A 23,874-nucleotide genomic window follows, 5' to 3' on the forward strand; every position below is an offset into this window, starting at 1 on the left:
CCAACCGAGCAGAGCGTCAGCCCGGGGCTGGACGGCGGGGAGCAATCTTCTCCTCGGGCGCCCCCGGGGCTCCTCCACAAGGCCCGACCCGGCCGGCTTCCACCGGGGCGGCGACACCCGCGTCCTCGCCCGCCCGCTCGCAGGGTCGCCCGCCTAGTCCGCGCCGCGGTCGCCGCGGTCGCCGCCGCCGGCCGCCTGCCCTCGCCGGAGGCCTGCCCGTACCTAAGATGGCAGCGGCGGCGTCGGCGTCCCACGTGGGGGCCGGCGGCCAATGGGCTTCCGGCCTGCGCCGCCGGCCCGGCGCGGGAGGCGGAAGTGCCGCGGGCCGCCGCCTCCGTCCCGGCTGCGGCCCCTGCCGGTTACATAACTCGTTTAGGGCTCCGCGCGGCCCCGCGTCTCGGCTGCCTGCGACCCCAGGATGCGCTGAGCCCCACGACGGCGTCCGCTGCCGCCGGCTCCCGCCCGAGGTGAGGTTCCCCCGGCTCGGGCCTGCGGTGGGACAGGGGTCGTGAGGGAGGCGAGGAGCCGCCGGGACCCGGGCGGCGGGGGCCCGAGTCGGCCGCGGCGGGGCGCGGGATGGCCTGGGCGAGCGGCCCGCCCCTTGGAGTGCCCAGACGAGTCCGTGGGGGGCCGAGGGGGCGCGAGCTCGCTCCGGCCACGGCTGAGGAGGCCCGCGGGGTGCGCAGGGCGGCCGCGGGGCGAGGACCGACGCGCTTCCGGCGGCCCCCCTCGCCCGGGCGCCCCCCGGCCAGGCCCCAAGACGAGTGGGGGGCGGACATCTGGGGCCAGAGGTCGAACGGGCCCCCGTTTCCCGCCAGGTCCCCCTCCTGCCGAAGGGCCTGGCCTTCTCACAGGTCAGCAGTTCGCCTGGCCCGACCTTTGCTTTGGTACTTGTTGCGCCGATTGTACTTCTTGCCGACCCGTTTGCCCCGCTGTGGACTCGTGACAGCCTGGGGCTCCGTCTTCGTCGCCGCCGACCCTCTCCTCAGCTGTACCTTCTGGTCTTAAGACACGTCGATTCCTTACGTGTCTGGTAGTTTACAGCCGGCGGTGCAGACCCTACGGCAGCCCTGACCTCTCCTCCACCAGATCGGGCACCTGTCAGGGAAGACCGGGAGCCCGGAGCACCTGTGTGCGTCCCCGTGGGAAAATCGGGAGGGAGGCTGTGGGCCTCCTCGGGACCACCGACAGCACAGGACCCGGACTTGCTCCGCAGTGAACGTGGGCATTGTCAGCTTCGTTGATCTGTTTCACTCTGCCAAGTCCGGAGCGCTAAAATCTTGTTACGCAGTTCTTCTGAGGCGAGATTGCCGCCCCACACGATGGCTCCCTGCGGTGCCCGGGCAGTGGTTAATCCGAGTGTCAGAACTGGAGAGGACATTGCTAGTTGCAGAAGTTTCTCCAGAGCACTGAAGGCAGAAAACTTCTGGTTAATGAGTAACCCAGGAAAGGTAGGTGACTCCAGGTAATCTACAGAAATACCACAATTGTGGTGACCTCTTATGATGTAGATATAGGTGTGAAAAGTTATTTGTTTGGCCGGAGAGGGAGAAAGAAGAGGAGTCTTGAGCATCATTGAATTAAAAGGACTGGAGCAAAAACAAATTCTCTCTCACAAAAATCTTTGAATTGACTTAAGTTTGGAGAAGAAGGGATTAAACACAAGGAGAGACTCGGGTGGCTGAAATATAAGTCCCGGCCATCTCTCCAAATGGACAGATCATCAGTCATGGCAGTGCACATAGGTCTGCAGTTAACCCTGTTTCAGGATTTTGTGTAGATCACAACCGTTGTGCACTTAGGCCCTGAGAAGGCAGTGTGCCTGAGCTCCTCCTCCCTTGGGCCACCGTTTGCTGCAATTCCATATCACTGAGCTTGCAGACAGGCTGGGATTCTATGAAGACAGTTAAAACCTGTACAAAACAAAGTCAAGGCACGGTGTGGTGTTGACAGGCCAGAATAAAAAGTACAGGCATGTTTTTTAAAAGGTCTGTCCCTCTCTGTAACTTACAGCGGCTTTGTCACCTGTTTATTTTAACCACACCCACACACAGACTTCAGATGTGACTTGAAGTTGCTTAGCAACAACATGCCTCAGCCTGAGATGGAAGAAAATTCCTGGATGTTAAAAGATATGAGAGATAAAAGATACTTACACCTGAATTGGGGTGATGCTGTCATTGCTGACTGGGTACTTGGCCCCAGAACAGTCTGAGTCTCAATGTAGTATTAGCAGCATTTTGATTTCTAGCAACCTGAGGTGCATTTAGACCAGATGGACACAGCATCCTCACACTGCAGCAGCCACAGGTAACACAGGGTAGAGAAGAATCCTGAGAGCTCTGAATTTAGGGTGGCATGTGTCTTTGCATTGCTGAAATGGCCCAGAGGTCTCAGCTGTTGGTGACAGCTCTCCTACCTGAATAGAGAGCTGGCTACCTATCAGGCAATGTCTTCTCTTAAATGGTGGCTGCTCAACATCTAAGTTTTATCTCCATTATCTTCCCTCAACATCTTTCTGGAAGAAATCCACAAAAGCCCTCATGATTTTTCCATCTCCATTCGTTGTTTGCAAAAAGCAAGCTTGGGGTTTAGACTCTGTGTCAGAGCTGGTCTTGCTCATGTCCATGTGCACTGCTTTCAAGTGATGCTGATCTGCAAAATAATGCTGGACCTCATTCATGGGTCTCTTTCTGGCTAAGTTCAAATGCTGATTTTTTTTTTTTTTTCCAGCAAATATCTCTAAGTGTTTTTGATAACTTCAAGATCAGGCTTCCTTCCCTAAATATCATTCTTTTTAGCATGGCCTCTGATAGGAGCTAGCTGGTAGGCCAGCTCTGGGTTAGGTGAAGTCTTTACACCACTGACTAAAGAGAGACCCATGCATTAGAAAACCCAATGAGCAAATCGTCAGTTAGTATTCTGGTGTGAGCCTTAAGGCAGTTGCTCGGTGTTCCTGGAATGATAGGAAGGGGGTCAGAACAGGGAGCCAGCACTTTCTGCAGGAAGTAGCTTGGGGCCCAGGTCAGCAGTTGAACTTCCTGGAGCCTGAGTGCCCCACCGCAGAGAGGCCGGCATGCATGTGACAGTCAGCCAAGGTGGCCAGGTCCCGGAGCCGAGGTAGATGGTCAGGGAGAGAAGGAGTGACGGTGAGTGAGCGCTGATCCCTTGTTTGTCCTGTCAGCATCTCAAACTGCCCATCTCTTCACCTGAGACTGACTTCCCTCACAGGGAGGGCCCATGTGGCAGGTAGCAGGGGGCGAAATGACCCGTGAATGTGACAATGTAGAGATTTTTAAATGTCTCTTCAAATTGTAAGAATGGTTACCCCTTGTGCCTCAAAATGGACTCTTAGTGCCAACTTTTAACCCCACGGCCTTGGGACAGCATGGCATTTTGTGTCCTGGTGCAGCAAGTAAACTTTCTGAAGACAGAGTGATGGTTGTAACAAGCAGAGAGGAGGTACTTGTGGAAGGGGATGCAGAACGACAGCTGAGAAAGTCTTTGTTCCCTGTGCTTCCACGGGCATGCCAGAGAAAAGTATTGTCATCTTTTACAGACCACGTTAAAAAAAAAAATCTTGGGATCCCTGGGTGGCGCAGCGGTTTGGCGCCTGCCTTTGGCCCAGGGCGCGATCCTGGAGACCCGGGATCGAATCCCACGTCGGGCTCCCGGTGCATGGAGCCTGCTTCTCCCTCTGCCTGTGTCTCTGCCTCTCTCTCTCTCTCTCTCTCTCTCTGTGACTATCATAAATAAATAAAAATTTAAAAAAAAACACTAGTCCTTTAAAAAAAAATCTTGCAGTTCTATTTCTTGCTAAATACTGTTGTTCAAAATCAAATTGTGTTCCTCTTTTCTGCTTCCTGAATTCCTGAAATAAGACCTGTTTGGGCAGTGAAGTATTGGAAATTTGAGCCCATCTTGAAAATGACTGAGAAGAATTAGAAGAAAGCAGTTTCATTATATAATAGAGTCTGTGGGTAATTGTCCCTTAGGTACTGAAAAGAATTCTTACCTGAAAAATGTTGATGGATAATATTTACACCTTTTTTTATAGTATTTATGGGAATGCTGGTGGGTGCTTACTTCAATTTTGTTTTTTTCCAACCATCCTTCTCTCTTTAAACTCTTCAGAAGGGCTTGTTGGTCAGACTGTTGCTGCTTTCTAGTCTTGGTTTCAGGTTACTTTGTTTCTCCTCTGGCCTCCCTTTTTTAACACCATTTCACTGTGCCCACAGGGCTGCCTGGGTAGCTCCATGGTTGAGCGTCTGCCTTTGGCTCAGGGCATGATCCCCGGGTCAGGGATGGAGTCCCGCATTGGGCTCCTTGTGGGGAGCCTGCTTCTCCCTGTCTGTGTCTCTGTGCCTCTCTCTCTCTCTCAGTCTCTCATGAATGGATAAATAAAATCTTAAAAAAAAAAAAAAAAAAAAGTGTGCCTATAGGAAAGTACACTACAAATGGTCCTGGCATGAGTATACTTGTATACCCACCACCCCAAACAGCCCCTCAGCCCCTTACCAGCCAAGCCCTCTCCTATTTAAAAAAAAAGCAAAAAATCATTTTTAAAAGAGTTTGTTTATTTATTTATTTATTTATTTGAGAAAGAGCGTAAACCAAGGTGGGGGACAGAGGAAGATAGAAGAATGTGAGGCTCCATCCCAAGACCTTGGGATTGTGACCTGAGCCAAAGGCAAATGCTTAACCAACTGAGCCACCCAGGTGCCCCCAAAAAATCATTTTCTTGTAGGAAACACCAGAAACGTTAACAGTCATTTTATTGGTGATGGGGTGAATAGGGGAGTCCTAGTTTTGCTTTATATTGCATATGAATTATTTTACTCTGTGTTCAGAGTAAAATGAAAAGGTTTACAAGAGCATTTACCTCCTTCAAGAAAAGGGAAATGTTATTGTCTTATTTTAATTTCACTTTAAGTAATCTCTGTACCCAAGGTGGAGCTCAAACCCACAACCCTGAGATTGGGAGTCACAGGCTCTTTGGACTGAGCTAGCCAGGTGCCCCAGGACTGTTTTAAAACCTTTTAAAAAGTGGTCATCTAAAACTTGTAAATATTTTAAATTGGATTTTTTTTTTTTAATTTTTATTTATTCATGATAGGCACACAGTGAGAGAGAGAGAGGCAGAGACACAGGCAGAGGGAGAAGCAGGCTCCATGCACCGGGAGCCCGACATGGGATTCGATCCCGGATCTCCAGGATCGCGCCCTGGGCCAAAGGCAGGCGCCAAACCACTGCGCCACCCAGGGATCCCTAAATTGGATTTTTTTTTAAGATTTTTTTAAAAAAATTTTTATATTCCATACCCCAAAAAAAAAAAAATTTTATATTCATGATAGGGGGACGGGGGGAGAGGCAGAGACACAGGCAGAGGTAGAAGCAGGCTCCATGCCAGGAGCCCGACCTGGGACTCGATCCCTGGACTCCAGGACCACGCCCAGGCCCAAAGGCAAGCGCTAAACCGCTGAGCCACCCAGGGATCCCCTATATTGGATTTTATAAAACCACGAAAATTGTTTAAGAATTACATAGGAACCCTTTATGTTTACAAGTGCGGTTAGCGTCCTTATCTACAACTACCTCCTTTTTGCTTCATTACAACTTTTTTTTTTTAATTTTTATTTATTTATGATAGTCACAGAGAGAGAGAGAGAGAGAGAGAGAGAGAGGGAGGGAGGCAGAGACACAGGCAGAGGGAGAAGCAGGCTCCATGCACCGGGAGCCCGATGTGGGACTCGATCCGGGGTCTCCAGGATCGCGCCCCGGGCCAAAGGCAGGCGCCAAACCGCTGTGCCACCCAGGGATCCCTTCATTACAACTTTGAATCTGTATTTAGAACATTTATTTCTGGTATCAGTGCACAAAATGCTACACTATTCCAGGGGTCCAAGATCTAAAAGTTGGCACTAGGAGAGACTATTTCAGGGCAAAATGGGTAATCATTCTACTTAGAATTTGCAGAGACACTATAAAACTTCCAAGTTGTTGCTAATTAAAAACAGCTCATGAGATAATTTTAATAAGAATATATTCATGATTTTCTCATATCACCTGAAAGTCTTTTTTTTCTGAAAACAAAAACAACTCAAGCTGTTGAAGAAGAAAAAAAAAAGCTCAAATACAGAAATGAGTGATGAAGAACATAGACGATCTGCTGTAATTCCAGAGGCAAATGCTGGCAGGAGGTAAAATTACTTTTTAAAAATAATATGTTAACCTCATGATCAAGTGTTAATTTATACCAAATTTGGCCCACTTTCATAATGAACATCTCTTTGATTCTGAAGGATCTTAAACGCAAAGGTAGAGAGGCAGAGTAAAAACCCATCCAATGATAAAACCCAGCAGAGATGGAAACACGGAGGCGGGCAGCCTGGCCTGCCGGGGGGCGGGGGGCAGGCAGGCGGGGTCTCCAAAACCCGAGTCCCCTATTGCTGTGCTTTCTCCTTTCAAAGGGACTAGCTGACTGCTCCCCCCCCCACACACACACACACAAACACACACACACCCACGTACACTCTCTCGCAGTGCTGAGGGCTGCTGGCAGCCGCTGGAGTTCCCTGTGGGAGAACACGTACTCCTGGCTGAATTTGAGCCCTAGACAGGGTCCAGTCGTGGCTGTTGGTCAGGAATGCAGATTATTACATATATTTTTATTCCCAGACCCTAAAACTCCAGTTATTTACAGGTGGCTTGTTGTTACACGGGACCTGAAGTGGGAACGCTATTCTGGGGTTCTAGTGCCCTGTCGGGCAGCCCGCTGCCAGGATCTCAGAAAGCAGAGGGGCTGAAGCACTTCTTCACCAGGGGTCCTCGGCCTGTCTGGCCCACACACCTGCGGTCCCCACACCCTTGTGCTCTCGCTGTTTCCCTGCTAGTGTGTGAGCTGGCAGCAGAGGCTCGTCTGCGCCCTCATGTTCTATTCCGGGAACATGAGACACGTCTGGAACTTTCTGACAAGGGGACCATGGGGGCTGCTCATGGCTCCACATCTCTGGCCCCTGGCTCCGGTGTCCTCCTTTGTCCTAGCTCATATTCTTTTTTTTTTTTTTTTTTAAGATTTATTTATTTATTCGTGATAGACATAGAGAGAGAGAGACAGAGGCAGAGACACAGAAGGAGGGAGAAGCAGGTTCCATGCCAGGAGCCTGACATGGGACTCGATCCCGAGACTCCAGGATCGCACCCTGGGCCAAAGGCAGGCGCTAAACCACTGGGCCACCCAGGGATCCCCTCCAGGTCATATTCTTTCTCATCTTCCTCTTCATCCTTGTCTCACCCCAGACCTGGGCTTTCCTTCTCCAGTTTTGACACTGGCCTAGTAAGGCCACAAAAGGCAAAGAGCTCTTTGGCCACCTGCCTACAGTCCAGTCCTCTGTCTGGAAATTCGCTGGTGCTGAGGCCATGACACGGTCCTTAGAACAAGCAGAGGATTCTGTTCGACTGTCATGACCAGCCTTAATCCCAATGCCTTTCCGAGGAGCGTCAGGGGCTTGCAGGTGGCAGACATGCGCAGTGCTCTCAACGTATGCCCTCCGCATCTGGTCATTTGGCCTTGGACGGGAGGTAAAACAAAATGGAAAAATAATTTTTTTTAAGATTTTATTTATTCATGAGAGACACACACACACACAGAGGCAGAGACACAGGCAGAGGGAGAAGCAGGCTCCATGCAGGGAGCCCGACATGGGACTTGATCCTGGGTCACCAGGATCACGCCCTGAGCCAAAGGCAGATGCCCAACCACTGAGCCACCCAGGTGTCCTGGAAAAATAAATTTAAACAAAATAAGACCTATGTCATCTTGAGACACAGTGTGATGGTTAAGAGCAGAGCTCCAAAATCCCAGATGTCCTCCCCTGAACTGCACGGAGGCCTTTGTCTTTGCATTCTCACCCTCAAGATTCTGAAGGAGGACCCAGCCATCGAGTGCAGGCACCCCGAGTTCGCTGGCCTCTGGCAGAGAGCTTGGCCCCTGAGTAGTGTTTGCCCTGTGGCCAGCAGCTCAGATCCGAACATCACCATCGTCCCAGCAGGTTGCCTTCTGCCCCTTCTTGGTGTCCATTGCCACATCTGCTTTCTGATTTCTGTCACCATCGATTTCTTTAGCCAGGAAACCCAGGCAGAAATTCTCATTGAAGCCTGAACCTTTGCAGCTTCGTGTTTTAACTTCCAAGCCCAAAAGAACTTTGGGTTCCCTGTACAACATGCCCCTGCCTTTGTATCGATGCATCTGGGTCTTTGTAGGGAAGTGTATGGAAATGTCCCAAAAGGTGGCCTGCATGTCTGAGGCTTTGGTGCTACGTCCCACCAGCACCTGAAGGCTCAGAACTGAGCCCTGACTTGGTGGGCCTGTGCTCTGGCTTCACCCACTGGCCCCTGTTGTCTGGTGAATCATTCATCAGGAGCCTTGTCCCATAAGCCCTAAGAGTAGCCCATAGCAATAGGAGACTGCTACATGGCAGACAGTTCTGGATGGGTAAATGGTGAGTTCCTACCAGTTCCTACCAAGGTGTCAGAGGTGGATTGCCTGGACTGCTCCCTATCTAAACCAGCCTCTTGCCACACCAGCATCTCATATGCTCCGCCACCCTCTCTGTAAACTTGACCTCTGATGACAGTGCTTCCTGGGACCACACCAGGCTTCCCCTGGAGTCCCCCTTTCCCTGCCTTCCTGAACTTTCTCCGCCTGCTGGAGCTGGGCTGGGACAGCCTGGGCACTATAAATGCTGCATTTTTCCCTTAGTTAAAAGTTTCTTTTTTCTATTTTTAAGTCAAGGCTTTTGAAAACATGGAAGTACTTTTTAATAGGAGTGTGAGAGTCCACGAATAGCTGTGCATCTTGGAGCCCAGTTTTTTTTCAAACAGAGCAAATCCTGTCCTTTTAGTCAAGAGCCTTGTCCCAAGGATACTAGGGAAAAATTTATTTATAAGTCCGAGGACATGAAATGCTCATTTATTATGGATCTCTCCCTTTGCTATCAGACTTCAACATAGAGGGTTTTTTTTTTTCATAGAGAGTTTTTTAAAAATCTTTAAAATCAACTTTATAGAAGTTTAGTATACATAGGGCAAGATGCACCAAGTGAGTTTTAACACATGCGTATATGTGTGTGTCTGTGTAACCACCACCACCATCTGCGTACAGAACTTCCAGTCCCCTCAGAAAGCGTCCCACCCCCATCCTCTTGCTCCCCTGTCACAGGCAGCCTTACAGGTCAAGGCCTCACTTCCTGGCACTTACTTTGCTGCAGCAGCTCTTGTTCCTCGGATGCCTCGGGTCTGTCTGACCACCCAAACCCTGACTGCTGGCTGATGTTGCCGGGTGCCCGTACTCATTCCGTCCCCTGTGCTGGAGGGTCTAGTGGGAGCATGCTGTTGGTGTCCTGTCATGCTCTTCCTTTCCATGGGAGCTCAAGAGCACAGTAGAGCACAACCAGTGAGACACCTGGAGTTCTGCCAAGAACAGCGAGGGCAGGCAGTCATGGCACCCCACTTCTCGGACTGGCTCGAGCCGGGCTCTCACCAGATGAACAGTCTACAGAGCTGTTCCTGGAAAGAGGAGGACCTGGAGATTCCTGGCACAGACCAAACATTGGAGCCAAAAGTTGATTTCAGATTCATCTGGTGATTTGTGGTTTGTGTTGCTTTCTCAGCTGGAGCTGGGGGGAATCTGAGCGTGATCTTTTCTTTCTCAAAAGCATTTAAGTTGCTACCCTGTGAAAACTCCTAGCACGGACATTCTTGTCTGACACTCGATAACTTCCTCTGATCACTTCTTACACAGTGACAGATTTTTTTCTTTGAGTATGAAATAATTAAAATTGGCCCAGATCTGGAGTAAGCTACCAGGTGGACCTTGGTGAGCGGGCGATTCTTCCTCGGCTCTGAATCCATGTCTCCTGCCAGGCTCCCTAGCCCTGTTGGGGCTGGCACAGATGTGTGTGCATGCATGCACGTGCGTGTGCACATAACCCCACACCTCAGGTGGCAGGTCCAGGCCAGCCCCCCATGGGCACCCGCACGAGTCCCTGCAGTTTGACTTGCAGGCTAGAAAGCTTCTGATTCTTTCTGGAATCTACTGTGACTGTCTTCAGAAAGAATTTTTGCATCCGTTTGTTCACCAAAGAAACATTCACTCTCAGGATTACTTTTGTTTTTAACAGCTTTGTTGAGATACAGCCCACATGCTATACAATTGACCCACACAGGGTGTACCATTCAGCATTTTTAGTGTATTCACAGAGTTGTGCATCCATCACATTTGGTTTCAGGATATTTTTACTGCTCCCAAAAGAAACCCCACAGCCATCGTCATCCCCACCCCCATCCCAATCCTGCTGGCCTCTAGCAACCATTCACCTACTGTCTGGATTTGCTTGTTCTAGACATTTCACATGACTAGAATCATAAATGTGGCCTTTAGTGTCTGGCTTCTTTCACTCAACACGTTTTCAGCATTCATCCACGTTGTAGCAGGTGTCGGGTTAAGTGTCCACTGCATTTTGTCGATGCAGTCATCCACTGACAGTCCATAGTGGACTCCCACTCCCACTCCCTCCTTGCTTGATTTAGAGGAGAGATTGTGGCCTTGCAGGGGTGTTGAGAAAGATTTTTATAGACCATCCTGTTTGGCTACATGGATTGGCAGATGGCGATGTGTTGGAGCTTGTCCACCAGGATTTTCCCTGAAGATTGTTGGAATAGGGAGAAGAGGACCCCCTTGTCCCTGGAGCCTTCTCTGGAAAGACTGCACTGAGGGACAGGCCTTGGCCTTGGCCTCGGCCTCAGCCTTGGATGATGTGGGGTTGTTGACTTTGACCCAGAGGCTCCAGGTTTAGGCAGGGACTCCTGTACTTACTTTTCTTGGCCCTGAGGGGAAGGGGAAGGGCCTTACCCTAAACTGGCCCTGTGGTTGGGTTGCCTGTGTGGCTCAGTGGTTAAGTGTCTGTCTTTGGCTCAGGGTGTGATCTCAGGGTCCGAGATTGAGTCCCACGTGAGGCTCCTTGCAGGAGGTCTGGTTCTCCCTCTGCCTATGTCTCTGACTCTCTCTCTGTGTCTCATGAATAAATACATTAAAAATCTTAATAAGAAATAAACTGGCCCTGTTTGATACTGAGCATCTTGGACAGCTTCAGGCTACTTCCTAAAACTGTGCCCTGTGTGCTGTCGATCCTAAAAACATCAGTGGAGTTTGAGATTTGGTTGACTTGGGTGCTGACCAGTGTTCCCTGAGCCCGTTAACCCTCTGAACTAGGCCTGTAACCCAGCTGGGATCCAGAGTGCATGTCAGTGAACGAGCCATGGTTTGCTGAGAACTCCGTCTTCTAGTGATGAGGTGCACAGAGACTGTGGTGGTTGCTGCAGCATGTGGTGCTGCTTTCCCGAGTTTGGGGTGCAGGGTGCCAGAGGCATTTAAATGGGTCACCTGGCAAACCTCCCATCTATATCCAAAACTCAGCGTCTGTGGAAAAGTTTCGTTGGTTGCTTGCTTTATTAATTGGGACATTTTCAAACATCCACTTGACATACCTGCCATTCATCCAGGTCAACAGTTATTAACATTTAGCCACCTTTGCTCCAACTAAATTAAATTACAGGACATCCTGTCATTTTGTCTCTGTGTATCCATTGTACATCTCTTTAAAGAGCATGAGCATTTTCTACACAACCACAATGCTGTTCTCTTACCTTACAAGATTAATGAAACCTTTGATTGTTGCATTTAGTAATTTTTTGTACATGTGTTCAGCCAGAGAACTGTTTTTTAACATGTCAGAGGTACTGTGTGTGGATCCAGAATTCAGCTAAAAGGGTTGGGGGGCAAAGCCTCTTTCCAGTGGAGGTGAGTCTGAACTGAACTCCCAACACTGAACCAGCAGCTAACAACCACCCAAGTTAGGAATCGGAGCAAAACTACTTAGGACATCAGTGTTAAAATTCAAGACTGTGCGGTCAGCAGCTGGCAGGCACCAGCAGCCCACGTTGACGGGCATTTCTTCTTTGGTTCCCAGCCCTTTGCCATCAGCAGCTCATTGCAGCCTCAGTGCTGTCCTGAGGGACCTAACCCTGGATATTCTAGAGGGGACTCCGAGAGACTGGCTGGCTAAGGGCAAGACAGAGACAAGGCCAGGCTCAGTGTTTGATTCCACCCCTTTTGTGGAAGAAGGGAGGGTTACCCTCGCTTTGGGGGTTGTGCAGAAACCTCCTCGAGAGCAGCACTTTGTACCCGAATGTGAAGTGCCAGAGTCCATCCTGCTCTTGGTGGGCAGACCCCTCTAACCCATGCACTCATGTTCTATGGGACAAAACAGCCCTTGGCTTGGGATGACTGGGGAACCACATCCTATCCAGTGACTGCTAGGATGTATCTTGGACAGGGGTGATTCATAAAACTCAGGAATTGCCATTTTTGGTTGTCCAGTCCCATTTCCCAAGAGGTGGCTGGCCACTGGAGAGGCGTGAGATCCTTGAGGTCACACCAGAATGTTTTGGGCCACAGGCCATGTCCTGGATACCAACAGGGATGTGTGCTGGAGTGAGCAGCTGTAGATGTGGGTGCTGAGCCCTGGAACTGCCCCACTGTTCAGGAACCAAGTTAGTGAAGCTGTTGTTTACCTAGAGATCAGGCTGGTTTGGGTCTTGATTTTGAAGGTGCATCTCAAGAAAGAAGAAACACCAAGTGACACGGGAAGGTCAGATGTGCCTAGTCTGAGGATAGTCTTTGTTGTTTGGTTGGTGTTCCGGTTTTGTTTTGTGTTTAGAACTAAGAACTCAAATACAGCCCAGCAGCTGGGGCTTGCCATATCCCAGCAGCCTCTCACTTTAACTTTTGTGAGGGCTTGTGTCCCCCCACCTTTTTTTTTAAATTTTATTTATTTATTCATGAGAGATAGAGAGAGAGAGAGAGGCAGAGACATAGGCAAGAGGGAGAAGCAGGCTCCATGCAGGGAGCCCGACGTGGGACTCGATCCCAGATCTCCAGGATCACACCCTGGGCTGAAGGCGGTGCTAAACCGCTGGGCCACCAGGGCTGCCCGTGTCCCTTGTTTTGTCAACACTGCAGACTGTCTCTGTCCTGCCCAGAAAGAGGCTTTTGTCTGGGTCAGCTTAGCTTTCAGGGGTTCCATCAAGATCTTGAATCCAAGACCAGCTCTGTCCTCTTCTAAGTGACAGGTCTTCTAGCAGGGCTCCTGCCAGGGATGCCACTTCTTCCTTAGGTGGAGGCGGTACCTCCGCTGCTGCCTGACCCCGGACCTGTTGGGCTTCACCAGGCTTTGAGCAGGAATAGACCCATGTCTCTATGAACATCCCATTCTGTCCCACTCAGAGCCCTGGATGAGGGCACCTTGTGTTGCCAGGAGGGCCACGGGAGGGGTCCCCCCCTTGCAGACCCCACATAGGCAGTGTGCAGGCACTGGCTGAAAACACGGAGGGAGGAGGAGAAAGCAGGTCCCCTCTCATTTCAGCTGTTGAGCCAGTATTTGACCTGGCTTGCAAGCTCAGGTCACAAATTCAAGCTGCACGTTTTGTGTGGAGGTTGTTGAAAGACAAGAATGTGGGATCCTTTGTTATGTATTCACAAATTATTAAATATAAGTAAATAGGTAAATAAGTAAAATAAGTAAATATATATAATTTTATTTATTTATTTTAAATAAAAGAGTTGTTGGCAACTCCTGACTCCTACTTTGACCTCTGGCATATCTCCCAGTCTCTCTTCCTGCCCAAGAGTCTGTAGCATGGTCCCCACCTCTGGGATTTTGGCATGCGCTGCAAAGACAGAACCCAGTGTGGCCACAGAGCCACAGAGCTCCTGTAGTACTTCCCCTTTCTCCTGCCCTCAGCCAGCCCTCAGGTGACCCTTGGCCTGACTGCTCAGCAGCACATGGTCCTAGGGGGACGCCAGCCCCCGACTGGCCCTCAGAGGAGCCCTTCCTGCTGAGTAGAGCATGCTGGGGTTGTGTCCAGGGCTTAGAGGGTGAGCAGCTGCACCACCATCTCAGTGGTCAAGCCTCGGGGTCACTTTCAGCCCCTGGCAGCTGGCACATTAGGACAGGTCCTCCCTGGAGACCGGGAATACCTGAAATCTCATGGGAACCAGGCACCAAGGACGTCAGGGCAGCCAGAGCAGGTGACCTTGAAGGATTGTCGCAGGCACTTGCTTGGGCTGGCTGAGTGCTGAGGGCTGAGGTCCAGGTCCCCGGGACCTTTGGGCATCCCTGGCACTGTCTTGGTGCACACTCACAGAACCAGTTTCTAGAGCAAGCTCAGGTGGTTGGTGATGACTGTCCTCTCAGGGTCCTGCCACTACCACCATTTGTTATGAAAATGTTTGGGCGTGTAGAGAAATTGAACGTGTGGGCAGTAAGTTCCTGTATTGTCTTATCTAACACCTGGATCCAGTGGTTCATAGTGTTGTGTCGTGTTTGCTTCCTCAGTAGTTAGAATCTCTTGAAACACTAAAAGTTAGTTTCCGATCTCACGGTGCCTCACTCCCAAGACTTCCTGCGTGATCACACCCTTCCTTTTCCAAGACTGTCAGTAACAGCTTCAGAGCATCAGCTGCTGTCCCGCCTGTGTTTACATTTCCCCAGAGGGTTATTTTCACTTGTTCTTTTTCCCAGTAGGGATTTACACATTATATTTGGTGGTAGGTCTCCTCGCCTCATGAGGTTTACTTTTTTTTTTTTTAATAACCTTCATCTTGTGAAGATACCAGGCCAGTTGTCTGGAATACCCCTCATTCTGTGTTTCTTAGACATCTTGGCACCCTCGACCTACAATTAGGCCTGGGGGCTCGATTGGGTCCGGGCCCAGCATTTTAGGTGGAACCCTGAGGTGGTTAGTGTATTTCATATCGAGGTTAGAGGCTGGGGGTCTGTCCTTGGGGGACCAGGGGCTGCTGGACCTGGGTTGGCAGGGTTGCCTTTCTCTGCACACTCAGTCAATCCTGGGGGTCCAGGTGTTGTGTCGCAGCCTGGACTGAATATACTCTCCTGACTTAGAAGAGTTGTTAGCAGGGCGCACACCTGGCTTGCAAGCTCAGGTCACAAATTCAAGCTGCATGTTTTGTGTGGAGGTTGTTGAAAGACAAGAATGTGGGATCCTTTGTTATGTATTCATAGATTATTAAATATAAGTAAATAGGTAAATAAGTAAAATAAGTAAATATATATAATTTTATTTATTTTAAATAAAAGAGTTGTTGGCAACTCCTGACTCCTACTTTGACCTCTGGCATGTCTCCCAGTCTCTCTTCCTGCCCAAGAGTCTGTCTGCCTGGTCAGTGAGGAGAAGTGGCCCATCCAGCAGGTGCCACTTCCACCAAAGTGCAGGCCATCCATGGCCTCCAGCAGGCCGGCCGCCCCAGATGGGACCCAGGTGGGAAGAAGTCAGGGTGTAGGGCTGGAGGCTCTCTGTGGCAGCAGAAACAGCAACAGAATGTTGACGTGAGACCAGCCAGGGAGGAGCCGGGATGGGCCGGGGCAGCCAGTTTCCTCCTCTACAGTGGGGGCGACTGTGCCACCTGTGCTTGGGGCTGAGAGACAGCACACTCCGTGCAGCTGCTGAAGACACGTCCATCCACGGGGGACAATACTAGCTTCCCTGTCTTGCTTGCTTCACAGGTTAGCATGAGGAGGAGGAGGAAGTAGCATGCAGTGACAGTGCCTGGTTGGTGGGCCGTGAGGGGGCGTGGCCGCCCTCCTGACGCCACTTCCCTCCCTGCAGGTGTGAATGACAGAGGTGGTGCCGTCCAGCGCCCTCAGTGAGGTCAGCCTGCGCCTCCTCTGCCACGATGACATAGACACCGTGAAGCATCTCTGCGGCGACTGGTTCCCCATCGAGTAAGTTGAATGGCGCCCACTGTCCCCAGCTGCAGCTGGGAGGGGTGGGGGAGGGGAACCAGAGCTGGGAGACTTGCTGTGATGGCCAGCATGACCTGGAGTTGCCGTGGTGGCCCAGGATCACCTTGCCTGTCTTGGACCCCAGGCCTGGCTCCCTGACTGCCCTCAGCCTCTTTCCACCTCACTGTGACCCTCCTGCAGAGAGTCCCCAGAAGGCCTTTCCTGAGATTCTTTAGTTAAAAAGATGTCAGGGATCCCTGGGTGGCGCAGCGGTTTGGCGCCTGCCTTTGGCCCAGGGCGCGATCCTGGAGACCCGGGATCGAATCCCACGTCGGGCTCCCGGTGCATGGAGCCTGCTTCTCCCTCTGCCTGTGTCTCTGCTTCTCTCTCTCTCTCTGTGACTATCATAAATAAATAAAAATTAAAAAAAAAAAAGATGTCAGTGCAGTGCTATTGACAATTCAGAAAAATGAGAATCAGTTTAAATACCATAATGGTGAGGACTGGGTTACACATGTTGGGGTTTGTGCCTACAAGTGCTTGTTACTCAGCCAGGGGAAGTCTGCTGAAGAGGTATATTTGTTGATAAGAATTTTTTTAATGAGATAATACATGAAAAAGGAAACTAGAAAACAGTGTGTATCCCAATCCTGCATTTATTTAAAAACATGTACAAGATAAAAAAGCTTATGAGGCTATAAACCGTGTAGCAGGGTATTTTCAGTAGTTTGTGGTGAGCAGAGTATCGGCAGCTGCGGTTCTGTCTGTTGCTAATGTGCATGCACAGCGCTCACAGTGGGAAAACTAGGTGCAGGCTTTTTTTTTTTTTTTAAACATTTATTTATTTATTCATGAGAGACACAGAGAGAAAGGCAGAGATACAGCAGAGGGAGAGGGAGAAGCAGGCTCCCTGCAGGGAGCCTGATGTGGGACTCGATCCTGGGTTTCCAGGATCAGGCCCTGGGCCAAAGGCAGGCAGTAAACCACTGAGCCACCCAGGGATCCCAGGTGCAGGCTTTTTATTTCACAAACTGGCAGCTAGAAGATCAAGCCCTAGGAGTGTAAGGTGCAGCATGCCGACGTGGTGAATGCTTCTGTATATACGTATGTGTAGAAGCTGCGCAGATGGTAAGGCTTGAGCTCTCATCACAAGAATTTATTATTTTCAAAAAAAAACAAAACAAAACCACACCCTGTTAAAAGTGAACTAGACTCTGCCAAGGATCGTGTTTCCGCACATCCTCGCCGCAGACTGGTGGATTAGCCTGCTGCAGGTGGAGGCGACCAGCGAACCTCCTGTCTCTGCTGGGATGTGAGTCGCCTCAGCCCCTGGGACGTGGGCCAGCAGCGGCTTGACGGGCCACGGAGGGTGCTCTGCTTCTGCCAGCAGTGCCGCCGCCGCCGCCTCGCAGCCCAGAACTTGCTTGGATTCAAGCCCACTGAACGTGCTGGGCTGTAACCTCCGCCTCCAGGGGCGCCCGACCTGCCTGCCTCTTCTCACAGCCTGCACCCAGGCTTCAGGTTCCAAGGATGGTGGGGTGAACTGTAGCGCCATGGGCTGCGTGCTGGCCACTCCGAGTCCTGGCTGCTGTGCTGGCCGGACACTCTGGGGGCAGAAGGATGAGTGTGAGGAGGATCAGGGAGGGAGTACAAGTGATGCTCAGGCCCCATAGAACCTTCCAGTGGGTGGTCAGTGGCCTCTGTGGAGCAGAGCCGAGTAGAGGACCTGTCTGCTCTGTCACCTTGAGGGTATGGCATCCTTCCCCAGCTCTTGGTCTCAAGAAAGGGCATCTCAGGCCAACCTATTACATCTACGCCAAGTTAAAAATCAAACCCACACACCCCTAGGCCCTGAGGGCCCCTGCCTTCCTGACCGTGTCTCCTCGCTGTGGCTGAGTCTGCCTTTTCGTTACTGTCCAGGGGCTTTGCACTAAATGTTCCCTTCCCTGCTCCCTTGGGTAGGGGTCTGGGTGAGTAGCCCCTAACAACCCTGGCCACACCCTGCCCGGAGGGCTTGTCCCCATCCCTGCCCAGGGAGGCTCCGGGAACTCAGATGCCGCTCAGCTGCGACTTGGCCTTCCCCACACTCCCAGTCTTCAAAAAGACTCAACAGAATTTGTGGGAATCTCCTAGGTGTCTGTGGGCCAGCAAGGGCCATCAGTCCTAACCCATCCAGCAGCCCCTGCACATTCTGGTCTCATGGAGAGATTGTCATCAGAGGGTTTTTTTTTCCCTCTCATCTCTAATGATAGTAGAATCATTCCCTCTCATCTCTAATGATAGTAGAATCATTCCCTCTCATCTCTAATGATAGTAGAATCATTCCCTCTCATCTCTAATGATAGTAGAATCATTTTTCCCATCAGAAATTCCCAGTCCCGCCTTGGCGCAGTTAAGTGTCTGACTCTTGGTTTTGGCTCAGGTTGTCATCTCAGTCATGAAATCGAGCCCTGTGTTGGGCTCTGGGCTCAGCCTGGCGTCCACTTGAGTTTCTCCCATTCCCTCTGCCCCCCACCCCATAAGCCTTTAAAAAAATTTTTTTAAAGAAATTCCCAGTTGCGTCTAGACAGATTACTGCTTTAAGAAGACCCTTTGGTATAGGCTGAACGGAGGACACGCTCCTTATCAGCCGTGGAGCAGTGGGCAGAGCAGCCCAGGGTCCCCTGTGGCTCCACTGTGTGAAGCCCCGCATTAGTTGAGCTTGAACTTTGCAAACAACTTGCGTTTGTTCTCCTCCTCAGGTACCCAGACTCATGGTATCGTGATATCACCTCCAACAAGAAGTTCTTTTCCCTCGCCGCGACCTACAGGGGTGCCATCGTGGGAATGATAGTAGCTGAAATAAAAAGTAGGGCCAAGATACATAAGGAAGTGAGTATGTGTGGCGAGGAGTTGGTGGTCTTGTCACTGCGCGGGCTTGTGACCGAATCACTGCCTGCTCTGTGGCCCTTTCTCCTTGGAGCCCACACCGAGTAGGAGACTCCCGCCTATTTGGTTCTTCCTGTGCGTATGTGATACACACGTTCGGCGAGAGACCTAGCCGCAGGCCTCATAACCACTGCTGTTTCACAGTAGGGAAGGGTGAAAAAAATCCCAGAAAACAAAATAGAGAGGAGTGTAAATGATACTCTGAGAACCCCCAAAGTTGTCAGGGGCTCTGGGAAGATCGGTGGTTTGTAGAAACAGCTAATTGTGCTGTGATTGGCTGAAGGACATGCTAGTTCTGGTTAGAGGCTTGTGAGGATAGAGGAATATGTCATTTCTTCTTCGGCTTCACCGAGCTCTCCAAGGTCTCTGTAAGGACTCCTGAGGTCTGTGGGGCCCCCATCAGCAAGCTCTGCCCTGAGTGTAGAGCTCGAGACCACAGCCACAAACATGTTGCACGTGATCGTCCTGGGCCAAGACGCTGCCTAATTATTTTGGTCTTCGAGACTGAGCAGCGTCGACCATGTGGGTGTTTACTCCAAGGACAGGGAAAAATGCACGACAGCTGGTTCTGTCTGTTGAGCTTCAGATTATTATTATTATTATTATTTTTATTTATGATAGTCACACAGGGAGAGAGAGAGAGAGGCAGAGACATAGGCAGAGGGAGAAGCAGGCTCCATGCACCGGGAGCCTGACGTGGGATTCGATCCCAGGTCTCCAGGATCACGCCCTGGGCCAAAGGCAGGCGCCAAACCGCTGCGCCACCCAGGGTTCCCTTAAAGATTTTATTTATTTATTCATGAGTATACACAGAGAGGAGAGAGAGGCAGAGACACAGACAGAGGGAGAAGCAGGCTTCACGCAGGGAGCCTGACGTGGGACTCGATCCAGGGTCTCCAGGATCACACCCCGGGCTGCAGGCGGCACTAAACCACTGAGCCACCGGGGCTGCCCTTATTTCTTTAAAGTACAAGGACGTCTGCCTTTGAAAGACCCGACCTGCTCACGTATACCCCATTTTGCTCGTGACTGGATTCGGGCAAAGGTAGTTCTTTCAAGTCCCAGCTTCCTCCTGAGCTTTTTTCTTCTCCTTCGTCTCGCACGGTGGTCAGATTCGCCGTCAGGCCAGAATTCCGTCTCCGGAACCAGGATGCAATGATGGGGTGGTGTGCTGGGGTGCTGCTCTGCCCACTGTGGGCAGCACAGGGCATGGAGGGGCCGCTCGAGCCCCCACTCCCTTTACTCAGAGACCATGTAGGGGGGCAGCGTAGGGTCCTGGAGGCAAACTTTTTCAAACTTTGTCTTGTCCTGAGTGCCCAGGACGTGCCCATGTGGCACAGTCACCTCCCCATTACCGCTGTACTCTTGCCCCTTGTCAGGTCCACAACACATCCTCAGGAGGAGGGACGGTCTGTGTGTGTCCTTAGTTTAACCATGTGCTGCAAGGACCTGCACCCTCTCGTTTCTGCGTGTGCGTGTGTGTGTGTGGTGGGGGGATGACTCTTAAACTCTGCCCCTCCAGTCCCCGCACCCCGCCCCCAGAGGTCAAGGCTGGGGAATCAGCATGTGAGATGTGCCTCAGCCATTAACCGGTCTTTATATCTGACTTTTCCCTCAGGACGGGGATATTCTAGCCTCCACCTTCTCTGTTGACACACAGGTTGCATACATTCTAAGTCTGGGAGTAGTGAAGGAGTTCAGGAAGCACGGCATAGGTAAGGGGCGCGAGCTCGCAGTGTGTGGCACGTATGCTCCAGCCACCATGTCCGGTCCTTTCCCATGTGCTGGTGACTTGCCCATAATGTCCTTTATCCCCCTGCCCTGGCGGACATTCCTCGCCCGCCCCTGCCCGCAGGTCCGCCTGCCCTATCTCCGCTCCGCTGGCCTTCAGCCTGTGCTCTTTGCACCTGTCGCCTGGTCTCTGGGCAATGGCCTCGTTCTCAGATCTGATTCGATCAGATGCGTAATGCGCCCAAATGTCCTCGTCAGGGAACGGGCACCTCTTACCACACCGGCCACCACACACGTGGCTTATGTCTGGTCAAAAGGTGTTCTTGATTAAGAGTAGAAAACATAATTAAAAAGCAGTCCCAGCTGCCATTTATTGGATGCCCTCATGCACAGGGAATGTGCCCCAGGCCTGTCTCCAAACTCCCCCCTCTGCCACACAGCCAGCGGGCAGCAGCCTTCCTGTGTGACCCAGGCCTGTCTGACCTACCTTCTCCTGGGCTCCTATTTGCACTTTCTGTTGTCTGAAAGGTTAGTGAGTCTCCACCACAGGCCTAGCCCCTGTGAGGGAGCTACCTGGCCCCCATCTATGGTTCCAGACACCCGGTGGTCTGTAGCTGATGACCTCCATCTGGCTGCGGGATTTTAGGGGCTTTGACAGGGTGGTTATAGGAGTTCCATCTTTGATACAATGGCAGGGAGATCTGTGAGATGTTGGCAAGGTTATCTCCTTGTCTGCTTCACATTCCTTGCCTGCCTGCCTGCCCTGCTGTGTGACTGTCACCCCTTCTCTGCAGGTTCCCTTTTACTTGAGAGTTTAAAGGATCACATATCAACCACCGCCCAGGACCACTGCAAAGCCATCTACCTGCATGTCCTCACCACCAACAACACAGCAATAAACTTCTACGAAAACAGAGACTTTAAGCAACATCATTATCTCCCCTATTACTACTCCATCCGAGGGGTCCTCAAAGATGGCTTCACCTATGTCCTCTACATCAACGGCGGCCACCCTCCCTGGACAATCCTATATCCTTTACTTTTCAAGGGTGAGGGATGTGGCTTCCCAGCCACAAGGGTGGCTCGTGGGGACAGGGCCCATGTGCAGAGTCACGTTGCCTTCATGTGATTCACAAGGCCAAGCTCACGGGGCCGTTTTTCCTGAGCAGATGGTGTTGTGGGTAGATCTGGTTGTACTCAGTGTTCCTCAGACTTCACCTGGCACAAGATAGAGGTTTTAACCCTCTTGGCCAATGATCCACCCATCCAACAAATACTGATGGAGAGCCTCCCATTTCCGGTGCCCAGAACAGATAACTGTGAACTGGTCAGACGGGAGGCCCCTGCCATCCAAGGGCCTCATGCTGGCTGCGCAGAAGACACACAAGCAGGGCGAAAACAGTCGCTGGCTCTTGGCAGCGCCTGGGTCCAGACCTCCCTTTCCTAAGGCGTGTGACCCAGAGCTGCGTCCCTCCCCTGCTCCCTCATCTTTAACCCTCTCTGGTCCAAGAGCGGAAGGAGGGAGGCCAGGAGACAGGAGACATCCTGATAGAGGCTGTGGCCCCAGATACCCTGAGGGCAACCGAGCAAGGAGTGAACTAAGTGAGGATAGAATTTACCCATGTATCCAAGGTTGGCCCCGTGGATCCTCCTCCTTTTCACAGGGATGAGGCTCTGCTGTCTAATGACTGAGGATGGGAGTGGACTGAGAACGCTTGTTCTTCCACCAGGCCTGGCGCCTGCCACCCAGTCCCTGTCCAGCAGCTTTGGTCTGGGTGTCCATGTGTCTGCGGCCTCTCCCAGCAGGTCCTGTTGTATTCAGATGCCACTCTTTGTTATTTTGCACAGTGGAGGCCTCTCTGGCTGACAAGGCTTTCCAGCACCCCACAAAGGCTTAGCAGGCTCTGGGTCTCCGTCTGCATGCAGTCCTGCAGATCACCACGTGGGCCCCTGCTGACGGCCACCCAGAGTGTGGGGCAGGTGAGGCAGTTGGAATCTTCCTTAACAGAGCCCCACGGACTACATTCAGCACCTGGGCTCCGCACTAGCAAACCTGAGCCCTTGCTCCATCCCGCATAGGATCTACCGCCAGGCCCACAGCCTGCTCTGCAGCTTCCTGCCGTGGTCCAGCATCTCCACCAAGGGTGGCATCGAGTACAGCCGGACCATGTGATGCCCGCTGGGCAGCCTCCATCAGGCCCCACCCTTCGGCACCCTGCAGAACCCACCTACCTGGCCATCTGGCTTCTGTCCTCTGCAAAGGAGCTGGTGGCCCCTTGCCGGGCCCATTGGTCTGCCCCAGCTGCAGGCCCGGTGCTACGCGGGCTCAGAGCAGAGCGTCGCGGGGCACACCTGGTCTCTGCCAGGTACACTGGAGCAGGTGGTGGGGAAGAGGGGAGCAGAGCCCAGTGGGATGATGGTACCAGGAAATTAAGCCCATGACACACACAGCAATAAAAACAGAAGGGCGGCCTGCATGGGGGCTTGCTGCACAGGGATGTCGGGAAGTAGTACCAGGAGCTGAGTAGCCTGACTGACGTCCAGAAACTGCCGGAAGGAAAGCAGAGTCTTTGAGCCCTTGGCCAGCACTTCTGTCTTTTCACTTCCTGAACTACATTTTTAAAAAGAATGCATCCACAAGGTTCAAAAAATGAGAAAGAACCAGAAGATGAAGCCACTCCTACCGCCACACCCAACCACTCAGCCCCCCTCCTGAGGGGTGTCTGATGCTTCTGTGTCATGGCCATGTTCCCAGGTCCCCTCTTACAGCAGCGGCTTACAGCGGGTGCCCGGTAGACCAGAGCTCTGCTCAGATGCAGCCACTTCTGAGGGCCATAAATGCCAGCAGGGAGCTGGCCTCAGACCTTAGGGCCAGAAGGGGTCATGGGGACTGCAAGGCTGTCCCCTTGTGCACGGACACAGCCCAGAGCAGTTTGGTGGTTGGGGCTGACTCACGCAGCGTGCTCCACGACCCCCTGGGCTGGAAGCCCCATCTGCGCCTTGATTTGTGTGGGAACTGGGAGGGACTCAGGCCACAGAGAGCTTGTGCTTCGGGGCAGTCAGGGCCCCTTATGGGCTAGCACAGGACATCTCCCGGGGCCTTCACCCCTGCTCCCCTCTTCTTTCCCACAGGCTCTTCCAGCCCTCCTTCCTTTACTGGTAACCTCGGGAAACCACCACCTCTGCCTGCGCCCTGGTTCCGCCTTCACGAGCGTGCACCAGCCCCACTGGCTGGCTGGGGTGTGGCGGCCTTCACTGTGGTCTGTTTCTTTCTCCATCCTCTTCCCCTCCACTGCCATTCCTTCCAGCTCCTTCCTTCAAAGCCAGAGTGAACTTCTGCTGGAAGGAAGGA

General features: G+C 51.9%; 1 protein-coding gene across 4 annotated transcripts; it reads left to right on the top strand.

The window, feature by feature from the left end:
- The first annotated feature begins 286 nt into the window (after positions 1 to 286).
- Positions 287 to 22,833, top strand: NAA60 (N-alpha-acetyltransferase 60, NatF catalytic subunit). Of its 4 annotated transcripts, XM_077906384.1 has the most exons (7): positions 290 to 467; positions 1,090 to 1,451; positions 15,748 to 15,863; positions 18,605 to 18,734; positions 20,410 to 20,506; positions 21,317 to 21,551; positions 22,539 to 22,833. In XM_077906384.1, exons 3-7 carry the CDS (start codon positions 15,754 to 15,756, stop codon positions 22,693 to 22,695), a joined length of 729 nt encoding a protein of 242 aa, XP_077762510.1. In that variant the 5' UTR covers positions 290 to 467; positions 1,090 to 1,451; positions 15,748 to 15,753; the 3' UTR covers positions 22,696 to 22,833. The 4 variants fall into 4 exon arrangements, with proteins under 4 accessions (XP_077762511.1, XP_077762510.1, XP_077762508.1 ...); XM_077906385.1 differs by lacking the exons at positions 1,090 to 1,451; positions 22,539 to 22,833 and adding an exon at positions 22,371 to 22,494 and having other exon boundaries at positions 287 to 467; positions 21,317 to 21,571; XM_077906382.1 differs by lacking the exon at positions 1,090 to 1,451 and having other exon boundaries at positions 15,645 to 15,863.
- Positions 22,834 to 23,874: the final 1,041 nt, after the last annotated feature.

Source organism: Canis aureus, chromosome 8 (assembly GCF_053574225.1).
Source record: "Canis aureus isolate CA01 chromosome 8, VMU_Caureus_v.1.0, whole genome shotgun sequence".
In the NCBI taxonomy this organism is placed as follows: domain Eukaryota; kingdom Metazoa; phylum Chordata; class Mammalia; order Carnivora; family Canidae; genus Canis; species Canis aureus.

Bases quoted from the DNA above. Each gene is read 5' to 3' on its own strand.
- NAA60 (XM_077906384.1), top strand. From the start codon at position 15,754: ATGACAGAGGTGGTGCCGTCCAGCGCCCTCAGTGAGGTCAGCCTGCGC. The intron at 15,864-18,604 runs GTAAGTTGAATG...TCTCCTCCTCAG, and splicing joins GGCGACTGGTTCCCCATCGA to GTACCCAGACTCATGGTATC. The intron at 21,552-22,538 runs ATATCCTTTACT...ACAGAGCCCCAC, and splicing joins CACCCTCCCTGGACAATCCT to GGACTACATTCAGCACCTGG.